The sequence below is a fragment of the Oryctolagus cuniculus genome, chromosome 7, assembly GCF_964237555.1.
Source record: "Oryctolagus cuniculus chromosome 7, mOryCun1.1, whole genome shotgun sequence".
Lineage (NCBI taxonomy): Eukaryota > Metazoa > Chordata > Mammalia > Lagomorpha > Leporidae > Oryctolagus > Oryctolagus cuniculus.
Window position 1 is genome coordinate 142,601,058 of NC_091438.1, and position 22,438 is coordinate 142,623,495.

The 22,438-nt window shown below is 50.9% G+C and overlaps 2 protein-coding genes across 53 annotated transcripts in view; one reads left to right on the forward strand and one right to left on the reverse strand.

Moving 5' to 3' along the window:
- Window positions 1-260: 260 nt before the first annotated feature.
- On the forward strand, window positions 261-4,625 carry TMEM200B (transmembrane protein 200B). 3 transcript variants are annotated; one of them, XM_070078951.1, is made up of 3 exons: window positions 371-495; window positions 1,818-1,902; window positions 2,399-4,625. In XM_070078951.1, exon 3 carries the CDS (start codon window positions 2,419-2,421, stop codon window positions 3,340-3,342), a length of 924 nt encoding a protein of 307 aa, XP_069935052.1. In that variant the 5' UTR covers window positions 371-495; window positions 1,818-1,902; window positions 2,399-2,418; the 3' UTR covers window positions 3,343-4,625. The 3 variants fall into 3 exon arrangements, with proteins under 3 accessions (XP_008264077.3, XP_069935052.1, XP_051714048.2); XM_051858088.2 differs by lacking the exon at window positions 371-495 and adding an exon at window positions 1,030-1,170; XM_008265855.4 differs by lacking the exon at window positions 1,818-1,902 and having other exon boundaries at window positions 261-495.
- Window positions 4,626-5,078: 453 nt separating this feature from the next.
- The window catches only part of EPB41 (erythrocyte membrane protein band 4.1), a 231,799-nt gene continuing 214,439 nt past the window's right edge, over window positions 5,079-22,438 (reverse strand). For all 50 annotated transcript variants that reach the window (XM_070078950.1, XM_070078932.1, XM_070078949.1 and 47 more), the window contains 5 exons: window positions 21,499-21,627; window positions 12,174-12,275; window positions 10,710-10,790; window positions 7,800-7,904; window positions 5,079-7,143 (listed from right to left, as the gene is read on the reverse strand). In XM_070078950.1, the coding sequence (XP_069935051.1) occupies window positions 7,806-7,904; window positions 10,710-10,790; window positions 12,174-12,275; window positions 21,499-21,627 (411 nt within the window). In that variant the 3' untranslated portion in view covers window positions 5,079-7,143; window positions 7,800-7,805. The remainder of the gene's footprint in view (window positions 7,144-7,799; window positions 7,905-10,709; window positions 10,791-12,173; window positions 12,276-21,498; window positions 21,628-22,438) is intronic.

Below are 22,438 nucleotides of genomic sequence, written 5' to 3' on the forward strand. Positions count from 1 at the left end.
GCGGGGCAAGCCGCGCTGTGCCCGTCTTGCAGATGAAGGCAGTGAGGCTCGCAGCGGGGAGGCTGTGGGGCCGGCAGGGCCAGGCTCGGGCCGCCCCCCCCCCCCCGGGTGCCTGGACGGAGGCTCCGCAGGCGGGGCGGCAAGCGGTGTAGGGGCCCTGGGCTCAGGCCTCAGAGTCCCGGTTTGGGGAGGGGGCGCCTTCCCAGGGCTTTGAGAACGGCGAGAGATGAGGGTGAAGGGTCGTGGGGGTGGCGGGACTCGGGCCCCGTCCCCAGAATCTCCAGGCGCACGACCCGCGCTCACCTGCGACCCTCAGCTCTGAGCTGCCGCCTTTAGGTCGGGGCCCACCGGGGTCGCAGGGTCCCCGGGACTCCCAGGGGCGGGGCCTGGCTGAGTGGGGCGGGGCCGGGGGCGGGTCCCGTGGAGATAGAGGCGGCGCGCAGGACGGCGGCGCGCGGACTCGGACCCGGACCCGCCTGGGCGCGGCGGCGCCAGGTGAGCAAATCAGGGTGCATGGACTGCCCCCCCAACTTTCTTTAACTTTTTGCTCGGCCCCTCCAACGGGAAGGGACCCTGGGGGCGGGAGCCTGGTCCTCCCTTTGCCCCATCTTAGAGTGGGGTCGCGGACAGTGGCCGGCCCCGGGGGAACCGGGAAGTCGGCCCCGTGCAGAATCCCGCGGGGAGGGGCCACGGCTCCAAGCGCCCGCCTCCCTGGGCTCCCCGCGTCGGCGCACGCCCTGCCGAGGCTCGGGCTCTCTGGGCTTGGCCCCCTCGTTCTGTTCTGCACGTTTGCGCCCCCCTCCTGGCGGGGACGCCGCGGCTCGGGGTGACCTGTCTGGAACTGGGGCCGCAGTTCAGGGTGGAGGCGCGGTGGCCATTTCCCGGGTTCCGGGCTGGGAAGAGGAACCCCCTACTCAGGCACGGCGGGTAACGGGCCTCACTCTTCCCAGGACGGCCCGGTGGCTGCGCCGAGAGGTGCCGGTGCCCAGGGCCGGAACCCGGGGGTCCGCGGCGCTGTGACCCCAACGGGCAGCTCGGCCTCGAGGGCGACTTTCCATCCGTGAGAACCAGGCTCGGACGCGGTCGGCGCCGCGGCTCCGTCCAGGCTCTGGGCCTGCGGCGCGCCCCTGGGAGGCAGCAGGGGTGGAAGCCCTGCCTGGATCTTCGCGGGTGCGGATGGGGCCGGGAGGGTGGCAGGGCCTCCTCCCCAGCTCCTGAGCTGCGCCGCCCGACAGCCAGGTCCCGACCCTCCTCTCGCCCGTGGCCCCGGCGCCCGGGCGGGGGCCGCGTGTCTTCCCACGCCCTTCTTTCGTGGGGGCCACACCACGCGCTGCCCGGCTTCTTGGTCTCGGCCCGGATCCATAGCTCACCCCGCAGGCCGGGCGCGATCGGCAGCCAGGAGGGGCCAGGGCTGTGCGGCCCCGACCCCGGGCGGCCCGAGGCGCAGGGGCGGCGCTGCTGTCGCCGGGACGCGGGCCACTGAGGCCTCCGGCGGAGGAGGCCGGGCGGCGGGATGATTCATCCCGAGGAGCCCGACTCGGGAACGCGGCAACCTGGGAGCAGCAGCCCTGGCGGGGCCGCCGCGAGAGCCGCGAGTGGAGTCCAGCGAGGCTCTGCGCCCAGTCTCGGCCGCCGCCAGCCTCCTGCCGGGGCCCCAGCCCGGCCGCTGGGGGGAGGGGAGGCTCCTTCTGTGCGGAGTTGAAGAGGATCCCGGGCAGAGGCCGCCGCCGCCGCCGCCGCCGCCTCGCCTGCTGTCCCTGGCTGCTCTTGGTTGGAGCGGTCTTCCCGTTGTCTAGCTCGAGTCTCTCCTGCTGCAGCTTCAGCGCTGACCGAGACGGTCTGCAAGGAGGGAGCGGGCGGGGAGAGGCTGGAGTCTGGGCCACCCCCTCCTCCCACGCTGCGGTAAGTGCGACGCGGTAGGGGGGAGCTGGGACCCGCGGGCGACCCTGCGGCCCCGGGCAGCCGGAGCTCTCCTCCCTCCAGCACTCTGGGGTGGCCACGTGCGGGGGTGGGGTGAGCCCGCGCGGTACTTACCCCGGGACGCGGCTGCCGGGGCCCCGCGCTGCCCGAGGCCGCGGACTCGCGGGCTGCCCGCGCCGGGAGCCGGGAGCAGGGGATGCGCCAGGGAGCAGCCGGCGCGCCCCTCCCACCTCCACGCGCGGGCCCGGCCAACTCGGGCTTGTGCCGCGCGTCTCTGGCTCCGAGCTCCGCTGCGGAAAACCCGAGCGGGGGCGGCTCCCTGCCTCGCAGCCCGGGAAAGTCCGGGGGCGGCCGCCAGGGATCTCCAAGCGGCCTGGGCGAGGCGACCCGAGCTTCCCTCCCGGATCTGGGCCCCGAGCCTGGCGCTCCGAACCGGGGCCCGTCGGATCACTCCCTGCCTCGCATCTTCTCTCTGCAGAGCGCCCAGACGACGGCGGGATGACGGCTGGGAGTCCCGGAGACTGCGCCGAGGTGCGGAGGAGCCCCGAGGGCCGCGTCTCCCGCCTGGGCCGCCGCCTGGGCCGCCGCCGGCGCCCGCGCTCCCCACCGGAGCCTCTGCGGGTGCGGGCCCGGCTGCGGCTGCGCTCGCCGTCGGGGGCGTTCGCGGCGCTGGGGGCGCTAGTGGTCCTGGTGGGCATGGGCATCGCCGTGGCTGGCTACTGGCCGCACCGCGCGGGGGCCCCTGGGCCCCGGGCTGCCAACAGCAGCTCACACCCGGTGGGCGAGCTCCGGCGCGAGGGGCGCGGCGCCGGCCGGGCTCACGGCCCGCACGAGCGGCTGCGGCTCCTGGGGCCGGTGATCATGGGCGCCGGCCTGTTCGTGTTTATCTGCGCCAACACGCTTCTGTATGAAAACCGAGACTTGGAGACGCGACGGCTCCGTCAGGGGGTGCTGCGCGCCCAGGCCCTGCGGCCCCCCGACGGCCCAGGCTGGAACTGTGCGCTCCTACCCAGCCCCGGCCCCAGGACTCCGCGGGCCATAGGCTGTGCAGAGCCAGACAACTGGGACCTGTCCCCGCGTCGGGGAACCTCGCCCGTCCCATCGGTGCGGAGCCTGCGTTCAGAACCTGCTAACCCTCGCCTGGCCTTGCCTGCCCTGCTCAACAGCTACTCGCTGAAGGGCCCGGGGCTGCCCCCACCCTGGGGGCCGAGGGCCCAGCCTGGTCACGTGATCATCACTGTGCAGCCCTCTGGTTCCTGCATTGAACATTCCAAGTCTCTGGATCTGGGCCTTGGGGAGCTCCTCCTTGGGTCCCCTGCGGCTCGAGACTGTGCGCACCGAAGCTGGCCTCGCCTGGACCGCCTCAGTCTGGGGGGCTATGCCAAGCTGGGAGGAGGAGGGGACTTGGGTGCCCGGGTCTGAGGACGGGGAGGACAGCCTGCCGTGAGGCTGCAGCATGGACCATGGAAACGGGACCACAGGACCAGGAGTCTCCCTGTGGAGCAGTCGTCTGTCACATCCCAGCTGGAGCTGGGTGCTCTGATCACAAAGGCGCCCTGACCTGCGTGCGGGCAGGGAAATGCCAGTTGCACTGGGTAGGTCAGGAGCTGGAGAGGGCTTGTTTCACCACGGAGAGTGGAGACCAGCACACCTCAGCCTCCGGAATTTCTTCAGCCTCCAGATGTGGCTTTAGCCCTGGACAGGTACCTGAAGGGGCTGGAGGTCCAGGCCAAGGTGACTGGGGGAGATGCACCCGGTGTCCTGGCACGTCCACAGGGGTAGGCAAGGACCGCTAAGACCTGGAAGGTAGGCTGGGATGTGCCAGGCCAGGCCAGGCCCCTTCTAAGGCGGCCTGGAGGTGGAGTTTGGGCCTCGGGGAAGATGGGCAATGAGTGGAGCTGAGACCCTCCACTGCCATCTGGGATGGGGACTGAGCCTTCAGCTCCCACCACCTCAATCCCCTCCTTCCTCAGCCATGCAGGGTCTCTCCCACAGGCCCGCACCACTGCCACTGCCTCCAGGGGGGCCCCAGCCCCTCCCCACAGCCGAGGAGCCCCTCTCTCCTCTCTTAGCTGTGGTCTGTGCTGCACAATGCCCAGCGGGGCAGAGCATGTGCCAGTTCCCAGAAGTTCCCGCGCACGGTGCTGGAGCTGCATCCTGTCCGATGCCGCGCGTCAGAGAGCGGCTGGAGTTCAGGTCTCCCGGAGCAGTGTTTGCTTTCCCAGTTACCAGGAGATGAACGGAGAAGTGGATCAATCCTCAGCCGGTCTTTTTTTTTTTTTAAGTTTATTGAAAAATGCAATACAAGAAGCAAGACCAAATACATATCTAAACACTACAACCACTTCTTTTACTACAAAAGGCCGAAACAGCAGACCTAATTATTGCCTATTTACTCTAAAGATTTTGCCAATTTGATTCTGCTGCCATAGTTCCTATTTTGTCAAGAAATGTAAACAACTACCTGATATGATTTGTAATTTTTTAAAAATTTACAAAGCTCCTTCATTTTTGTCACCAAAATAATACATTTGCGAGATTTGTAAAAACAACCAGCCTGGGGCTGAGACCCTGGGCAGACGTCCCAGGGGCATTGAGGGTGCTGGTCAGGCCGCAGCTCTGGCGCCACTTCCCGAGGTGGAGTCTCCTCCCAGCAACCCAGGGAAGCCTGGGGGAGGAGTGGGCAGAGGCACCCGGCAGGGCCCAGCATTCGGCTTGGGAATACAGGTCTTGCCTTTGTGGGTGGGTGGCAGCGATCTCATGTGGCTTGGGAGAAATTTTTATTTCTCGAGTGAAAATAAAATTGCAGCAGGAGTTGTCACTGTGGTGTGTCTGAGTCACTTTAGGAAGACTGCTGCCAAGTGCCTGGCCCTGCAAATGCGCGCTCTCCTTCCCCTCCGCCATTTCTACCTGGACAGTCTGATTTTCTTCACACACACACACACGCACACAACCGCAGAAAGAAAAAAACCCAAACAACTGCCAAGCCCCAAGATTTGGTGCCAGAGAAGAAAGGGGAAGAGACCTGGAAGGCGTGAGCGTTCCAGGCGAGGAAGCCCCGGGCAGCAGCTGGCTGCAGAGCTGAGCTACAGTGCAGGCCTCCAGATCCACGCGAGGAAGCTGCCACCTGAGCTGAGCACAGGATAGTCCCTATGCTGTTTTTTTTTTTTTTTTTAATGTTTACTTATTTCCATCTACTTGAAAGGGAGCGGCAGAGGAGAGAAAGAGAGATTGAGATTTTTCTATCCATTGCTTCATTCACCAAATGCCCACAACAGCCAGGGCTGGGCCAGGCTGAAGCCAGGAGTCAGGGACTCCATCTGGGTCTCCCAACTGGATGGCAGGGGCCCAAGCACTTGAGCCATCACCCACTGCCTCCCAGGATGCACTAAGCATGCGAAGACTTCCGATGGACAGGCTGTGCCCTCCTTTCCCCCACCTTCATTCCACAGGTGGGTGCCCCAGGACAGCTGGCCATGGGAAGTGAGCTCGCGTGGCATGCTGGTTTGGTGTAAGTCAGATTCCTAACTTGCCACTGCTCCTGGAAACATGGCTCTGGCCTGAGCACCACCCCGAAAAACCCCGTCCCTTCAGACCCCAAGCTTGTTCCTGAGTTAGGACAGTGTCCTTCCCCCAAGCCTGTCATCCGCAACCTGTGCCCTTCCTTCCCTCCCCAGGGAGAGCTGCCTATTGGCAGGACAGTCTCGGATGAGAAGTAAAAGAAAAATGCACACCCAAACTCAGTTCCAACAGTTGAGTCTGTCTAAACTCAGCAGAAACTGGACACAGGCAGCGGCTCCCATGTCAGGGCAGAGGCTTGCACCGCCTGCTCCCTGCCCTGAACCCCCAGCAGTTTCTGTCTGTGACCCACTGTCTTACAAAGTTCACGGCTAGCCTAGAATTAGGATCCTAAGAAGCTTCCAGGCAGCTCTGTGGGAAGCAAGCTGGAAGATGAGAGATTTGGGGACACCAGTCCTTATTTCCAAAACCAAAACCAAGGGGAAAAAAAGAAACGAAAGCCCAAACCTACCACAAAATCAAGCATACAGAACCTGACGGACCTCAGATGGCCTGTGGGACTGAGCAGAGCTGGGGCTTGTACCCCTGTCATGTTTGTCCTGTGGGAAGGGTGAACCCTAAAAGCCAATCCTCTTGCTCCAGAAAGGTGGCCTCAGGCAGGTGCCCATTGGGAGAGGAGAGTTCACAGAATACAGCCCCTCCCACCACATTCTCTCATCACTGCTGGTGAAAGAAGGAGGCCCAGCCACCCGGACCTAGTTCTCAGCAGGATCCGACAGGGAAACTCCACCATTCCCCCTGTGGAGTGCACACGCCCCGGACATACGTTAAAAATCTCATTAACTTTCTTTTCCACATCACCACCAAACGTGTTCCATTACCGCTTTTGGCCAAAAGTGCCTCTTTTCCCGTGAGTTCGGTCTCCTGAGCTGGGAGTGGGGACAGCACTGAAGAGTCACTGCTTCTGATGAGGTAAGGGGGCGGCTGGGGAGGTGAAGGCCACAGATTTGTTCCAACATTCACAGTATCAGATATATCAGGAGCGACTTCTTATGTCCTTGTTATAAAGAATCTCCAAAAAGAAAGACTAAGAGGGAAGGAGAAAAAAATACTACATTCTCAGCAGAGGTCTTTGCCTCACCAGACACCCTCAGCAAAAGGACAGGGACATCGTTCTGAGGTCTGTAGGTCAGGCAGTTGTCCTGCTGGCCACTGTGGGAAAGTCACGTCACTGGCTCTGGGAACGCTGGGTCAGGCCGTTTCTGCTGTTGTCCAAAGGGCATAAACCCAGGGGGAAGCAGGAGTCTCTCCGAGCTGGCTTTGGCCTCCAACAAAGGTGGCAGAGTCTGGAGCATTTCCTGAAGGAGTCTGTGGACCCTGTCGGTATCTGGGTTGGAAATCAGTGAGGAAAGGCTAGGCTGAAGGGGTTACAAAGTACCCCATAAAAAAATTCTTTAAAAACTGTCCATAGAATGAAAAGTTGAATAATTTCCGGTATCACAATATAGAAAAAAGGTCTTGAAAAGGATCAGTGATATCTAGAATCTCTTGATATAAACTCCAAATAGAAAAGGAAATTCAGTTTCTGGTGGTTTAGGATAATCTTGAAAATCTGAAGTCTGACTATTGCAGGTTAGCTTCTTTATAATTTCGCTGGTTTCTCTTGGATGGGAGAAGGGCAGGGAGGTGGGGGTAGGGTAGTTCCTAGAGGAAACAAAGCAGCACATTTTTAAATCCTGCAAAGGAGAAAGCTTCCCATCCCACTGCCAGGCCCTTGCAGTCATGAGTGACATTTCACAGAGCTCAGTGAGGATACCTGGTGATGGATGGCTTCTTCCAGTCATTTGTACGCACTGTCCATCTGGTCCCTGATCCCCAAAAGCGGCTTCCTGCTTCCAACTCTCTGGTTTGTTCTCAGAGCCTCAGTCATCCTCCCGCCCCACTCCTCCTCCTCCATTTCTAGACAGTGCGACCCTGCTCTTGGTTTTTTCTACTCTGGCTGTCCCAGGGCCCGTGACACAGCAGAACAGCAAAGGGGAGGGAAAGGGGAGGTGGAGAAGCAGGAGGGGGCAGAAGTTGTAGGAGGTGAGTGGGCGTTTGCACCCAAGTGCGGGGAAGCTCCTCCTACCCACACTGCTGGCACTGCTGGGGGCAGGACACAAATGACCCGGCTGCTTTAACTGGAGCCAGTATGTAATAATCCCCCCTCTCCTCCCTCTCACCACTCCCCTGTCTTTGCTTTATCAAATCCCAGCGTGGACCGCTCTAGGAGTGTGGCCCTGGCGCGTCCAGGGTTCTTGCCGGTGCTCTCTCAGGCTGGAACAGGGGCTGCCCTGGAACCCAGCAGGAACACCCCCTACCTGAGCTCACTCCTCAGAGATCTCGGTCTCCTGATGGACGACCACCTTGGTCACTGACATGTCCGGGTGCTGTTCCTTTGCCTCCTTGATGGCTTGTACAAGGACCTATGAAAGACAGAAAACAATCTCATCAGTCAAAAAGCAGCCTCGCTGGTGAAGGCAGGCAGGGGATCACAGGACATGATTTCTCTGATGCCCTGACAGATTCAATCTTTCTCTCTGCAGTGGCAGGACAGCACTGAGGTTGCACAAGCTGACAACTCCCCTACCCAGCCTAGGAGGGTCTCAGACTGGCAACAGACAGGGGAGGCAGCACAGCCTTCGAGGAACAGCAAAGGGCTCCGCGGATGACAGCGGCACGGCCCGCCAGGTGTGAGAAGATGCCCTCAGGAAGCATGCAGAGCCCAGAACCAATCTGTGCCCAACACCAGGCGACCCGGATGTTCAGGACAGGAGAGGAGGGTAAGAAACGTGCTAGAGAAGAGACGTTTTCAGCTAAAGTAGAATGACAGAGGGAAGAAATGAATCGTGATAAAACACACAGGTAAGTAGAAGTCTCTTATAAATAAAGTATCCTTTTTGTAATCTTGATGTAACGTACCTTTTAATAGAGATATGAGATTGCATGTAAAATTTCTGTAAGCAATTTCCAAAAAAAAAAAAAAAAAAGGAGGAAGGCCTATTACATGCCATGTACCAGCATAAGCACATCATTCGCTTAATACATGAGGGTACTACCATTATTTCCATTTTATAGATGAGGAAACTGAAGTTCAGAGGTTAAATAAAGTGCTGTTTTCACACCTAGAAAGTAATGCAACAGCAATTTAAACCCAGGCTTTCCTCTCTACCATACTGTCCTTTCGTCTCCAAGGTGAGCATCTGGAATAGTTTTGGTTGTTCTAGAAAAGCTAATGAGAGCAGAAAGGAAGTCACTGGAGAGCCATGACATCACTCTGCATGGTCTATAGCCCCCATCAAAAAGGACTCCAGCTGGAACCGATCAACTGACTGCTCCCCTCGGCTCTTAAGAGCCATCTCCAGGAGGGATGAAGTTAAGAAGGAAGACTCCTCTGGTGGTCCCTTGGCTCCATGAAAGGCATTCTTGGAACGGCCACCTGTGCAGATCCCTGTTCATCCAACCTCATCTGCTCACACTGCGGCCTGCTTCAGGCCCTTTTTTTAAAAATTTATTTCCCTTATTTGGAAGGGAAGAGTGACAGAGACAGAGAGGGAGAGAGAGACAGAGAAGTTTTGATTTTTCCATCTGCCAGTTCACTCCCCAGATGGCTGCAATGGCCGGGACTGGGCCAGGCCAAAGCCAGGGACTCCATCTGGGTCTTCCAAGCACTTGGGCCATCATCTACTGCCTTCCCAGGTGCATTAGTAGGAAGCAGAGCACTTGAACTGATGCTCTGATGTGGGATGTGGGTGTCCAAAATGGCAGCTTAACTGATTACGTCACAACCCTGCCCCTTCAACTCCTCTTCTTGGTTGACTCTGCCTACTCTCAACTCTAGGAAGCCCTCACTGCACCGCTGTCAACAATCCTTTCTAAAGTGCCCCCTCCCAGCCAGACAGCATCATATCTTATTCCTCTCATGGATCTCTCAGTACCTAGAAGAATGGGGCCCTGGAGCATGTCTCTGGGCTATCAAGTGTACTCGTCCCTCTGTCACAACAACCCTGGGAGAAACCTGTGATGATCTTTATTTTATACATGGTGGAACTACAGCTCAAAGGTACACGCCCAGTTTGCAGACTAAGCAATCAATCCAGGCCTGTGTCACTCCAACCCAAACACCTGTTCCCCATCAGGACTCGCGCTGTCTCGTGCAGACTGAGCAAATAGCTGGCGCTCCCATCACATCACACTGAGGGAGGGTCCAGGCTGGCACCGCAGCAGGGCCCAGGGAGCTGGGCAAACAGAAGCTTCTCCCTCGGCTTTGCAGCCCTGCTTCTGGAATCCTGAGCCCAGTGTTTTCAGCTGTAAGTCTCAGCCTGCTACCAAGGGAACTGCCAGCACTGCAGCTCAGTTTTTTTTTTTTTTAAAGGCACTCAGCACATCAGCATAAAGGCCACAGAATTATTGCTCTAGCAATCCTGTCAATGATTCCAGAAGCATTTGCATGCAGTTTGTCCACCCCCTCTTCTCTGCAGCTTTGCTGTCCTAACCCCACCCACTAGAGAACTGGGAACATTAATCTTGACCTTATTATTTGCTAATTGCTTGTAGCACACAATTAGTACCTAATTAACATAGAAATATAGGATTTTACTCCTCAAAGCGGCCCAGAAAATTATCTAGATCAACCTATTCCCTTTTCGGGAAGGAAAAAAATCATCAGAGGTAAAGTGATTTGTCCAAGGTCACACAGCAAGTTGGTGCAAGATCTAGGACAGAAGCCAGGTTTCAGCCTGCTGGTGTCTCCATCACACCATGTCCTCCGGTTGCCTCCTCAGCTGGGACAGGGCTCTGGGGGTAGGAGCTTGCCTTCCTTTTGTTTTGATACCGTCTAGCACAGGTTTGGGTACACTCAACCTCCTGGATAACAACTGCCCCACTGGCTTGGAGCCCACCAAGTGCCACATGTTACTTGGTCCTTACAACAACCTAGAGAGAAAGACTCAGTAATCTCCAATTTACGGGTGGGGAACTAGGGGGTGGGTGAGTTAAGAACTAGAATAGAGGGAGAAAACAGCATTTGAGTGCAAGTGTTCCCACTGCACCCCTGGTTCCCATCTGCAGCCCCACCCCGCTGGCCTCTGTGCCTTTGATTCCCTGGGTCCTTACTTCACTTAGAAGCTAAAGTCACCCAAGAAGCTTTCTGGGGAAGGAGACGGCAGAGAGATCCTCTATCTTTCTACCCGTCCTCCAACCCCATGTCTGCAATCCCCTCAGCATCCCACCTGATCATGGTCAATATCGGCGTCTCCGGTGATCACGATTCTCTTCTCAATCCGGGTCTCTGAAATCCCGCCTTTGACAGTCTGTAACCACAAGGATGTAGCCACGTGAGATCAACAACATAATAAGAAAGAAAAACAAAGATTGTGCTGAAAGCTCCGTTCCAAGTTTTCATCTGCTCCTGGGCACTGTGCAGGGACGCCTTCTTACCCACTTGCCCTGCTAAATGAGCACACCTCTGCTCTCATGGGCGGCCAATGTCTTAAGCTAGGCAGGAAGCCACAGTTCTCTGTTTATTTACTTCTCCTTTTTTTTCTTCCTCCCAAACACCAGAGAAACAGAGCAAGTAAACACAACGGTTTCTCTCTTTGCTCTCCCCCTATACGTTTTATTTTTGATTATTTTTAAGGAAGACAATTAGAAGACCAAGAACATATATGTCACACAGCTAGAAACTGGGTCTTTATTTTAAAACATTTCATATTATTAATATCAAAAGATCTCCAAATAATCTCCTGAGGTGGGTAGAGCTCTTTGATACAGGAGGAAAACCAAAGTCTAGACACATTAACTAGTGTGCTGATGACAGAGCTTGGTCGAGAATAAATTTCTTACATATAAGAAAATGTTTTCCTCTAGTGCTATAGCAAACATGGTTTGCCTCTGACTTTCTGGGGGGCAGTTCCAATTTTAGATATTTTCTGCTTCTTGCTTCCCATAAATCATACTCTAATAACTCCAATATTCCAACATCACAACATCTAAACTATAGTTCCCATGGCCTTGATTCTCTAGATATAAAAATTCTTTGTCAGACCACAAATTCTAATTTTTGGCTAGGGAAATGATGGCATAATAATACCAAGAAACCCCTGCTCATTTGCTGAATTTTTAATTTATTTTATTTATTTCAGAGACACAAAGAGAGACAGAGAGGGCTCTCTTCTATCGGTTCACTCCCCAAATGCCCACAACAGCCAGGGTTGGGCCAGACCGAACCTGGCTGCTGGAAACTGAACTCAGGTTCCCCACATGGCTGACAGAGACTCAACTACCTGAGCTGCCTCCCAGGGTGCACATTAGCAGGAAGCTGGCACTGGAAGCAGAGCCAGGACTTGAACTCAGGCACTCTGGTGTGGATGTGGACCTCTCAAGTGGAGAGCCAAACGCCCGTCCTGGCTGACTTGTTAAATTTATCTCCTCAACTAGATGGGGGACTCACTCACCAGATACGTACAAATATGTAAAGCGGACAACCACACGTGACTTTATGAGGCTACTAAGTAGGCGGGGACGCTCCCAGGGTCTCCCCTCCCTAGGTTTATTGCCGGGGGGAGCAGCAGTCTTTCCTTCCGGACTCTTGGAATAATCGGGCTCAACAGGGAGGGGACTGAAACCTTCAGAGAGGTAGCAACAAGCTCGGCATGACACTGGGGTCCACGAGGAAGCTCCGCCTGGTCTGTTACCTTGGTAATCTGAGTTGTGGTGGTGCTGCTTGTGGTCTCGGATGTGATGGTTTGAGCTGTCAGCAAGACCCCTGGGTCCAAGTCCCCATTGCTGTCATCAGCCTGCAGAAGAAATCACAATGCACCACGGTGCCTTTCAGGAAATCCTGTAGGTAAATGCAGGCTGCAGCTTTGCTGTTCAGCTGCACATTCGAATGCATAAATCTACTAAAATAAATCAGCTGTGAACAAGGTTCCTTCTAAAGAAGCTGGATGGGTATAGTTTCCTTAGCACTGGGTCAGCGGCAGGAGTAGATCAGAAAGAGGAAGTGGGAGTGAAGCCACAGGTTCCATCACTGCCTACATGTACAGCATTTTATAACTCACAAATGGCTTTTGAAACACTGTCTTTATTGATGCTGATACTGGCACTCTGCAATTTAGAGAAAGGGCAGGAATGTATTTGCACCTCTGTTAGGAAAACTTAGGCTCACAAAGGCTGTTGGATGATTTGCACAAGGACTCAAAACTAGTATTTATAGTTGTTTACAGATCTGGTATTCTTTATACAATGTCCAAGGCAGGAAAAGTGCAAACTGTTTTGTTTTTTGTTTTTTTTTTTTTTGTTTTTTTTGTTTTTTTTTTTTTTTTTGACAGGCAGAGTGGACAGTGAGAGAGAGAGAGACAGAGAGAAAGGTCTTCCTTTGCCGTTGGTTCACCCTCCAATGGCCGCTGCGGCCGGCGCGCTGTGGCCGGTGCACTGCGCTGATCCGACGGCAGGAGCCAGGAGCCAGGTGCTTTTCCTGGTCTCCCATGGGGTGCAGGGCCCAAGCACCTGGGCCATCCTCCACTGCACTCCCTGGCCACAGCAGAGGGCTGGCCTGGAAGAGGGGCAACCGGGACAGAATCCAGCGCCCCGACCGGGACTAGAACCCGGTGTGCCGGCACCGCTAGGCGGAGGATTAGCCTAGTGAGCCGCGGCGCCGGCCTGTTTTTTTTTTTTTTTTTTTTTAAACTTTGGTTGCTAAGACATGAGTAGGTTTTGAATCATACGAGAGAACTTTCCAGAAAGAATTGGGAATGGTTCTTGTTGGGGCTTAAGAGGCCAAGGAATGAATCTCTGGACATCTTCTTTAAAGACTGAGATGGGAGATTTCAGTTAATGAGGTAGAAAATGTCCTGATAAGGGAAAGTAGGTTAAAATACATGTAATATATCTTAATTTCATTTTTGACAACAAAACTATGAAGGACAGGGAACTCAGGAGCAGGGGCTTTGAAGTAGTTAATGTATCAGGCTATATGAATAATCTATATAGAGATGCTATATAGGGCTGGAGCTACTCCGTTTCTTCAGAGGGTATTATTTTATGACCAAACATGCTATGATCAGGCTGAGAAATGAAATTAGAGAAAGGGAAAGAGATGGTTGGCAGGGGCCAACCCCAGCTTGACAGTGATCAGCAAATGTCTGAGCTATTAGTGGACGTGGAGTAGCTTATAACCCCATGACCAAGATGGAAACTGCACTAGAAGAGTGGCGTCTGCAACACGCTTTTCAGATAACAGAGGCCTAAGACGCCCGGTCTGGTATTGTACACTGTCTCAGAGAGGGATTTAAAGAAACACAATTATTCCCATAAAGAACCTTGCAGCAAAGAATTTGTTAAGCTGCTATCTTCTGCCTCTTTATGTGGGCCACTTGCACTATAAACAGAGGCCTCCAACATTTTTACGAACAGGGCACATTTCAAGTCAAAACTTTGAAATATTAGGGGGGGAGGGGCAGAAGGAAAATATAATTGGAAGGAACAGAGTCCTTGGCTGGGTTCCCCTCCATGTGGGAATCTGGACAACACCAAAGAAAAAGAACACAACATGACACCTGACTATGTCTTACACGCCACTACCATACCAGGCATATTAGTTACTTCACTAATATTCTTCTTCAGCCATGACCACTTACCTTAGATTCAGACTCATCTGAATTTACTGTACTCCTACTGTGTGCCAAACAGGTCATGCAATTGTATTCTCAATTATGCTTTTTAGGAACTGAGGTTTGTATTGTTATTATACTCACTGAAGAGTAAGAAAACTGATATCCAGAGCAGTCAAACAATTTGTTCAAGGTTTTATGGCTAATAAGTACTTGAGCTAGGAAGTAGGACAAGGGTCCTAGCTCAGACAGTAACTAGCTGTGGGCTCTTCAGAAATTCATTGTGACTTCTCTTAACTTCAATTTTCTCATTTATAAAAGGTAGATACTGTACTATTTTCACTTGTAAAAGGCAATACTGTTATCCAAGGGTTTTTTTTTTTTTTTTTTTTTTTTTTGACAGGCAGAGTGGACAGTGAGAGAGAGACAGAGAGAAAGGTCTTCCTTTGCCGTTGGTTCACCCTCCAATGGCCGCCGCGGCCGGCGCGCTGCGGCCAGCGCACCGCGCTGATCTGATGGCAGGAGCCAGGAGCCAGGTGCTTTTCCTGGTCTCCCATGGGGTGCAGGGCCCAAGCACCTGGGCCATCCTTCACTGCACTCCCGGGCCACAGCAGAGGGCTGGCCTGGAAGAGGGGTAACCGGGACAGAATCTGGCGCCCCGACTGGGACTAGAACCCGGTGTGCCGGCGCCACTAGGCGGAGGATTAGCCTAGTGAGCCGCGGCGCCGGCCCCAAGGGTATTTTTTAAAAGTCTGTGGAAGTAGCCAGCACTGTAGCACAGCTGGTTAAGCTGCAGCCTGCAATGCTGGAATCCCACATGAGCACTGGTTTGAGTCCCAGCTGCTCCACTTCTGATCCAGCTCCCTCCTAATACACCTGGGAAAGAAGCAGAAGGTGGTCCAAGTGTCTGGGCCGCTACCACCCATGTGGGTGACCCGTATGAAGCTCCTAGCTCAGGACTGCGGCCATCTGAGGAGTAAATCAGCAGATGGACGATCTCTCTGTCTCTCCTTCTGTCTATGTAACTCTGACTTTCAAATAAATAAATAAATACAATTTTTTTTTTCAAAGAAAAAAATCTGTGGAAAATGGAATTAAAAGATAAGGGGTAGGCCTTCAGTATAGTAATTAAGACCACTTGGGATGCCTACAGACCATACTAGAGTGTTTGGGTTCAAGCCTTGGCTCTGTTCCAATTCCAGTTTCCTGTTACTGTGTACTCTGGAAGCCAGCAGGTGATAGCTCAAGTAGTTAAGTCCTTGTCACCTATGTGGGAGATCTGGATGGAGTTCTTGGCTCTCAGCATTGTTGTGGCCCAACTTTGGCTATTGCAGGCATCTAGGAGTGAATCAGTGGATGGGAGCCCTCTTTCCATCTGTGTGTATCTCTAGCTCTCCTTTCAAATAAATTTTTAAAGAGTGACTGCGTCTCCGTGTCTGTCTGTCTGTCTCTCTCTCTCTACACACACACACACACACACACACAAGATAGGCTTATTTTGGTGCAAAAAAATTTGAAATCTTTACTTCATTTTTTCATAATATACATTTTCCATAAACTTTCCATGATCTTTCACATGCCTGGATTTCAACAATTTTGTACCAGGCTTCTTTTAATTCCATTTCCATACAGTCTTTTGTGAAGTGCTCTTGTGTATGTTCTGCCTACATCACAGCATTGCTGGAGATCACAGTAAATTATAGAAACAAAAGCACTTCACAAATTGTTAGAAGAATATAAACTTGCAGGCCAGGAGGGCTAAACCTTTTTGAAGAGCGTGCCCTCCATAAACTGGTGACTCTCCCTGTACCACCTCCCACCTTTCCCCTCTACTCTCCTTTCTGTCTGAAGAAGGTGGAAGGTAGAGGAGACACTGTTATGGTTTCCACTTACACTCTTCCCACATGGAACCCCCTTCCTTGACTCTCCTACCAGTGTTGCCTCAAAATGGTACTGTGGCTTTGGCATTTGCTTAAAAAGTTAAGCATCCATTATTCTACAATCCAGCAATTCTACTTTTAGGTGTTTTCCTAATGCCCACAGAAGGATTTGTACATGAATGTTCATAGCAGCTCTATTCATATTTTCCCCAAACTGGAATTAACCCAGTTGTCCAGTAACAAATAAAAGTATAAACAAACTGGGGTATATTCACACATGGTATACTATTCAGCAATAAAAAAGTGAACTAATGATGCATGTAATGTGGACGAACCTAAAAAAATTATGTTCAGAGAAATAAGTCAGATACAAAAGTATATCACTGTATACTTCCATTTATAGGAAGTCTAAAAACAGGCAAAAATCAGTTTGCTGGGGTAGAAATCAGAGCAGCGGCTGCCTGGAGGGAGAGGCACCAACTGGAAAAGGCTGTGATGGAAATTTCAGAAGATCTAGAAATATCCTGGATCCTAAGACGTAGACATTTGTCAAAAACGATCAAATCGAGCAATTGGAATCTGTGCATTTTCCTGTATGTAGAATCCCCCACATACACAAATAACTACCCTGGTGGTTAATACTTAATGTGTACCAGGTACTTTGGAAACATTTTCTGTGCATTAATTCACTGATTCCTCCTAACAGCCCTATGAGGTAGACCTACAAGTGTTATTAGCCACATTTATTAAATGAGGAAACTGAGGCACAGAACAAGCAATTTAGTAATATGACTGCACACTAGTTAAGTGATGGAGCAAGTTCAAACCCAGGAAATCTGACTCTAAAGTCAACTCTCTCCCCTATTCTACCCCACGTCTGGTACAAGCAATTTCTATCTTGGCTAATTGTTTTAAGTCTGAGTAAAATGAAACAAAGACATATAACAATGTACTACAGTAACAGCAATCATTAAAATTTTTAAAGTATTTATTTTTTATTTATTTTAAAGGCAGAGAGACACATAGGGATCTTCCATTTACTCCCCAAATGCCCACAATAGGTGGGACCAGGCCAGGCTGAGGCCAGGAGCTCGGAAGTCAGTCCAGGTTTCCCACATGGCTGGCAGGGACCCAACTACTTGGGCCATCATGTGCCGCCTCCCAAGGAGCACATCAGCAGGAAGCTGGACTCAGAAGCACATAAGGAACTCAAACTCAGGTACTCTGATAGGAGATATGGGCTTTGCTGAGCCAAAGACCTGCCCCCAGTAGCTACCATTTTTTAATAGCTCCTTTGTGTCCAGCAAATATCTTTATTTCCATAATGCTGTAGAAATATTTGTCAGAAGAGGTTAAGTCACTTACCCAAGGTCACACAACCAGCAAGCACTGGCTCATTACAAGCACATGTGCTTCGTCTGCACATCATGTACTTCCTATATATTTCTCTTCCATGTTAGGAGCTTTTAGGTGACTGTTTCCTTCTCCCCTACCTTTCTCTAGGTCCGGGCTACACTGGACTACCTGGGCTTCTGTGGGCAGCTGTGACTCTACCTTTTGAAACAATTTATCTTGAAACATTAAACATTTTTTGTATATGTACTCATATATGCTACAAAAATTTAAAACTTCAAAATGGTGTACAAGGAGAAGTCAGTCTCCCTCCTGCTCCTGACCAAAGCCTTGCAGTCTTGGCCTCTTTATCAGAGGTTACTGCACTTTTTTTTTGGTTGGAAGGGGGTTCCCCACTCAGAGTGTTTTGATATACAAAAGCCTACGCATACACAGCGTTTACATGCATCCTTTCCCTCTCCTAAATGGTGCTGCACTATGCACCCATGTTTACTCCCTTGCTACTTAAGCAGATCGTTCCCATTTTATGGCCACACGGAATTGCTTTAATTGACTATTCTGTAATTTATTTAATCAGCTCCCTACTAATGGACATTTAGGCTGTTTCTGCGGTAGCAACAACTTAAAAGTATTTCGTTGCATATGAAAGCAATGCTTTCCCACATCCTCTTGCTAACAGTGTGCACAATCTTAAAGTGATTTCCTCTCCCTTCCTTCTCAGTCCCCTTCACTGTCAAGTCCAATTCATCTGTCTCTTCCTTTCTCGACTGACATTATCTCTTTCTTCTCATTTCCTTTAGGCTACACTTCAGTTCTTTACAGATCTGCCTTCGTAATACTGCTGTCTCTATCTTGCTATAGTCAGTTCACGGCTTTAGGAATCATTTTCCAAAATTGTTGCTTTAATTATGCCACTTTACTACCACTGCTGAAAAACTCTAAGAAATCTCTCATTATTTACGAAATTCAAATGCCATACTCCAGGCCACAGGAGGGAGAAGGGAGAAGCATGCTAACACTAACTGAACGGCTGTGAGTGCCCGGTGCTATTCAGATGTCCTCGCCCCACATCCTGCAGCAGCAGTTACTGTTACCCCACATTTTGCAACAAATAAACTGATGTTTAGATTAACAATCTGTCTTAGGTTATCTAGCTAGCATCTACCTGGCTGGGTTAGGATACAAAATTCTGAGTAATTGCAAAGCACATGCTTTTAACTGCCAAGCTACACTGCTCTCCAAGTGGAGATAACATCATTCAGTCCGTGGTGATAGGAGGATTCCTGGAAAGGATTTATGTGAAAGCGCCAGCCAGAGCTTCACACGGTTGCCTCCTTCCATCATTCGAGTAGTGGCCAAAATGTTATCTTTTTTTTAAACCTGAATTTTTAATTATTATTTTTTTTAAAGATTTATTTGTTTATTTGAAAGGCAGTTACAGAGAGAGAGGGAGAGGCAAAGAGAAAGATCTTCCATCTGTTGGCTCACTCTCCAAATGGTCGTGACAGCCAGGACTGGGCCAGGTCTCCCACGTGGGTGCAGGGGCCCAATCACTTGCGCTGTCCTCACCTGCTTTCCCAGGTGGGTTAGCAGAGCAGCCAGGACTTGAACCTGTGCCCACACGGGAATCTGGTGCTGCAGGCAGTGGTTTAACTCATTGTGCCACAGCGCTGGCCCCAAATGTTATCTTCACAGAAAGGACTTCCCTGAGTTTCTTATCCCACAGTAAGAACCTTTCATGTAATTCTTTACTCCATTTGGTTAAAGATACTTGATATTTTAACTTTTAAAATTTTATTTATTTATATGAAAGGCAGAGTTACAAAGAGAGAGGAAGAGAAAGAAGAGACAGAGAGATCTTCCATCCTCTGGTTCACTCCCCGAATGACTGCAACAGCAAGGGCTGGGCTGGTCCGAAGCCAGGAGCCAGGAGATTCTTCCGGGTCTCCCATGTGGGGTCAGGGACCCAAGCACTTGGGTCATCCTCTTTTGTTTTCCCAGACACATTAGCAGGGAGCTGGATCAGAAGTGGAGCAGCCAGAACAGGAACCAGTGCCTATATGGAACGTTGACACTGCAGGTGGTGGCTTAACCTGCCATGCCAGAACACTGGCCCCTTAATTTTTTTTTTTAACTTTTTTTTTTTTTTTTTTGAGAGGCAGGGAGAGAGGGAGAGAGGGAGAGAGGGAGAGAGGGAGAGAGGGAGAGAGGGAGAGAGGGAGAGAGAAATCCTATTCACTGGGTCATTCTTTAAATGTCCAGGAGCCAGTAACTCAAATTAGGTCTCCCACGTGGGCAGCAGGGACCCAACAATTCGAGTCATCACCTGCTGCTTCACAGGATGTGCACTGGAAGGAACTGGATTCAGGAGTGGAGACAGGACTTGAACCCAGGCATTCTGATACAATATGCATGTGGCCCAAGTAGCATTCCAACTGCTGTGCCAAACATTCATTCCTATTTTAGTTTCTTTATAGCACTTAGCCCTGCCTGAAATTTATTTATACAACTGCTTAGATGTTTTATTGCCTGTCTTTCCTTACTGGAATAAGAGTTCCAGAGGATAGGAACTGTATCTACCTTGTATAATGCTTGCCTCAACAAATAAATGTTCAAAAAATATTTCTTGCAGGAAAGAATTAGTTCAGTTTACAGAGGGAATAGTTTTTCTTACTTTCGGCTTCTGTGAATAATTTTTAAAAAATCAACATTAGCCTAGCATATTCAAATTGCCAAAAATTAAGAAGAATTTTTACAAGCAGTAAGTAAAAAAATTTAAATATTTTAATCCTTATAACAACATCTTATGGTGGAAGCCAAGATTACAGGTGGGGGAGATGAAGGCTCAGAGATGTTCAGTAATTTCTCCAAGTTGGTAAATAAAGGAGCCAGGGCCTGAACTCAGGTTGCATGGCTCCAAAGCCCATGCTCTTTTTTTCAGTATAGTATTCACATTTTTATTGAAAAGTGAAAAATATATAGAGATAATACTATTAATTCATTTGCAAATGAAATAGCTGAGAAGTATAGACTGGAACGTGACTTTTATCAAAATTACCCATTATCAAATTATTCATATCCAGTTTTCTGCAGATTTTGGATCTTTTTTTTTTCCCTCCGGATTAATAACATGTAGTGGGAAGTCTAACTGATCATGCTTTCATTAAAAAAAAAAAGAATCAGCAAAATCAGGTTTTCTTAAGAATTTCCGGATTTTGTCCTTGGAGGAGGTCAGGATCTTCCCAAGGCCTGGGTCCTCGAATCATCAAGAGTAGAGTCCTTTATTTTCTCATACTCTGACTCTAAAGAAACTTTATTCATTTTCAGGTTTTTTTTTTTTCCAATTCAGGATCAATTTTCTTTTCTTTTTTTCTTTTTTTTTTTAACAGGCAGAGTGGACAGTGAGAGAGAGAGTCAGAGAGAAAGGTCTTCCTTTGCCGTTGGTTCACCTTCCAATGGCCGCCGCGGCCGGCACACTGTGTCCGGCGCACCGCGCTGATCCAATGGCGGAAGCCAGGTGCTTCTCCTGGTCTCCCATGGGGTGCAGGGCCCAAGGACTCCACTGCACTCCCTGGCCACAGCAGAGAGCTGGCCTGGAAGAGGGGCAACCGGGACAGAATCCGGCGCCCCGACTCGGACTAGAACCCGGTGTGCCGGCGCTGCAAGGTGGAGGATTAGCCTATTGAGCCGCGGCGCCGGCCCAGGATCAATATTAATCTTCACAAAATCATATTGGATTTGTAAAAGCTCATGAAGACCAAAAGAACCTCCAACGATCAGCAACAGCATGGGAACTCCATTCCGAAGGGTCTTGTTCTTGCAAGGTGCGCATCACCACAGGGGCAAGCACGGCCGAATTCTCCCACCCGCTTAGGCACTCTGCCCTGCTGGCCCAACCCCACGCTCCCACCCGGTGCGGGACGTCCAGAAAAGACCATGTTCTTAATCATTACACTAGACTGTCTTCCTCCAGTGATTTGGGCAGATCCAAGCAATCCAATCCAAGACAATTTTGCTTTTAATATAGTATTAGATCAGTTATCTCTTCTACAAAGAACTGTCCCAGACAAACCTGAAATTATATGCAGCAAATGAACAGAAACCCTGTGAAGAAAGAAGGTCACCGACTGGGTTTACTCCAGTCTTTGATTCTGAAGCATCAGACCATATCCTACCTGGGCAGCCTCGTAAGTGATGGTCTTGGTCTCAGTGTGGACAATAGGGACGTCTTTGGTTGGGATTTCACTTTTCATGGCGTTGGCAGTGTCTGAGATGGTGACAGTCTGAGTCTTCACCAGGGGAGGCTGTGAACCAGTACAGAAGCAAAGTTATCGGAGTCTTTCTGAAGGCTGTGGCGCACTAATCTTCTGACATTGATCTGATCAAAGTGCTGGCTTTAACCAAGCAGGGCAGCTCAGTCTCCAAAGGTGTTTATTCCACGCTAGACTTGGATACTCTTCCAAAGTAGCCCCGACAAGACGTCACATCATGAGGGGTATTTAAAAAGCAGCATTACTGTAATCACTTTCATAAGCTTAATGGAAAGCCATAAGATCAGTGATATACAACACTTCAGAATGACCTTCATAATTTGAATATAAGACTATTTGCCAAATAGCAATCACTTTCATTTGTCCTAGTGACTGTATCATCATAATTAAGAAAATCAGCCACATTTCCTCTGCTAAGTACAAATGGACCATGAAACAGCAGTGGCACTGGAATGCATTACCCTGGAATTAATTAACTTCTTTCAAATCAATGTCAGACATTCACTTTGGAATTACTGAGAGAAAAGAATATTTGGAAAACTGAAAAGAAAATAAATCAGTTTTACCATCACCTGGTGATTAATCTCAGAATTTTAGAAGAATGAACACTAGTGGGATATCAAAGGTTTTTTTTCCACCTGCTCACCCTCTCCAAGCTATAAATCACCCCAAAACTGCAATTTGACTTAGATAAGATTAAGTGGCCATCCACCTTAACAAGAGAAATCAGTCCCTATGATCACAGCAGCCTCCGTGGGTGGGTCAGTGGGAGCGGTGGGCTGCACAAGGTGGCCACAGTATGTACATCGTTTCTTGGGATCTGACATCTCAGAACAAAGGTCAG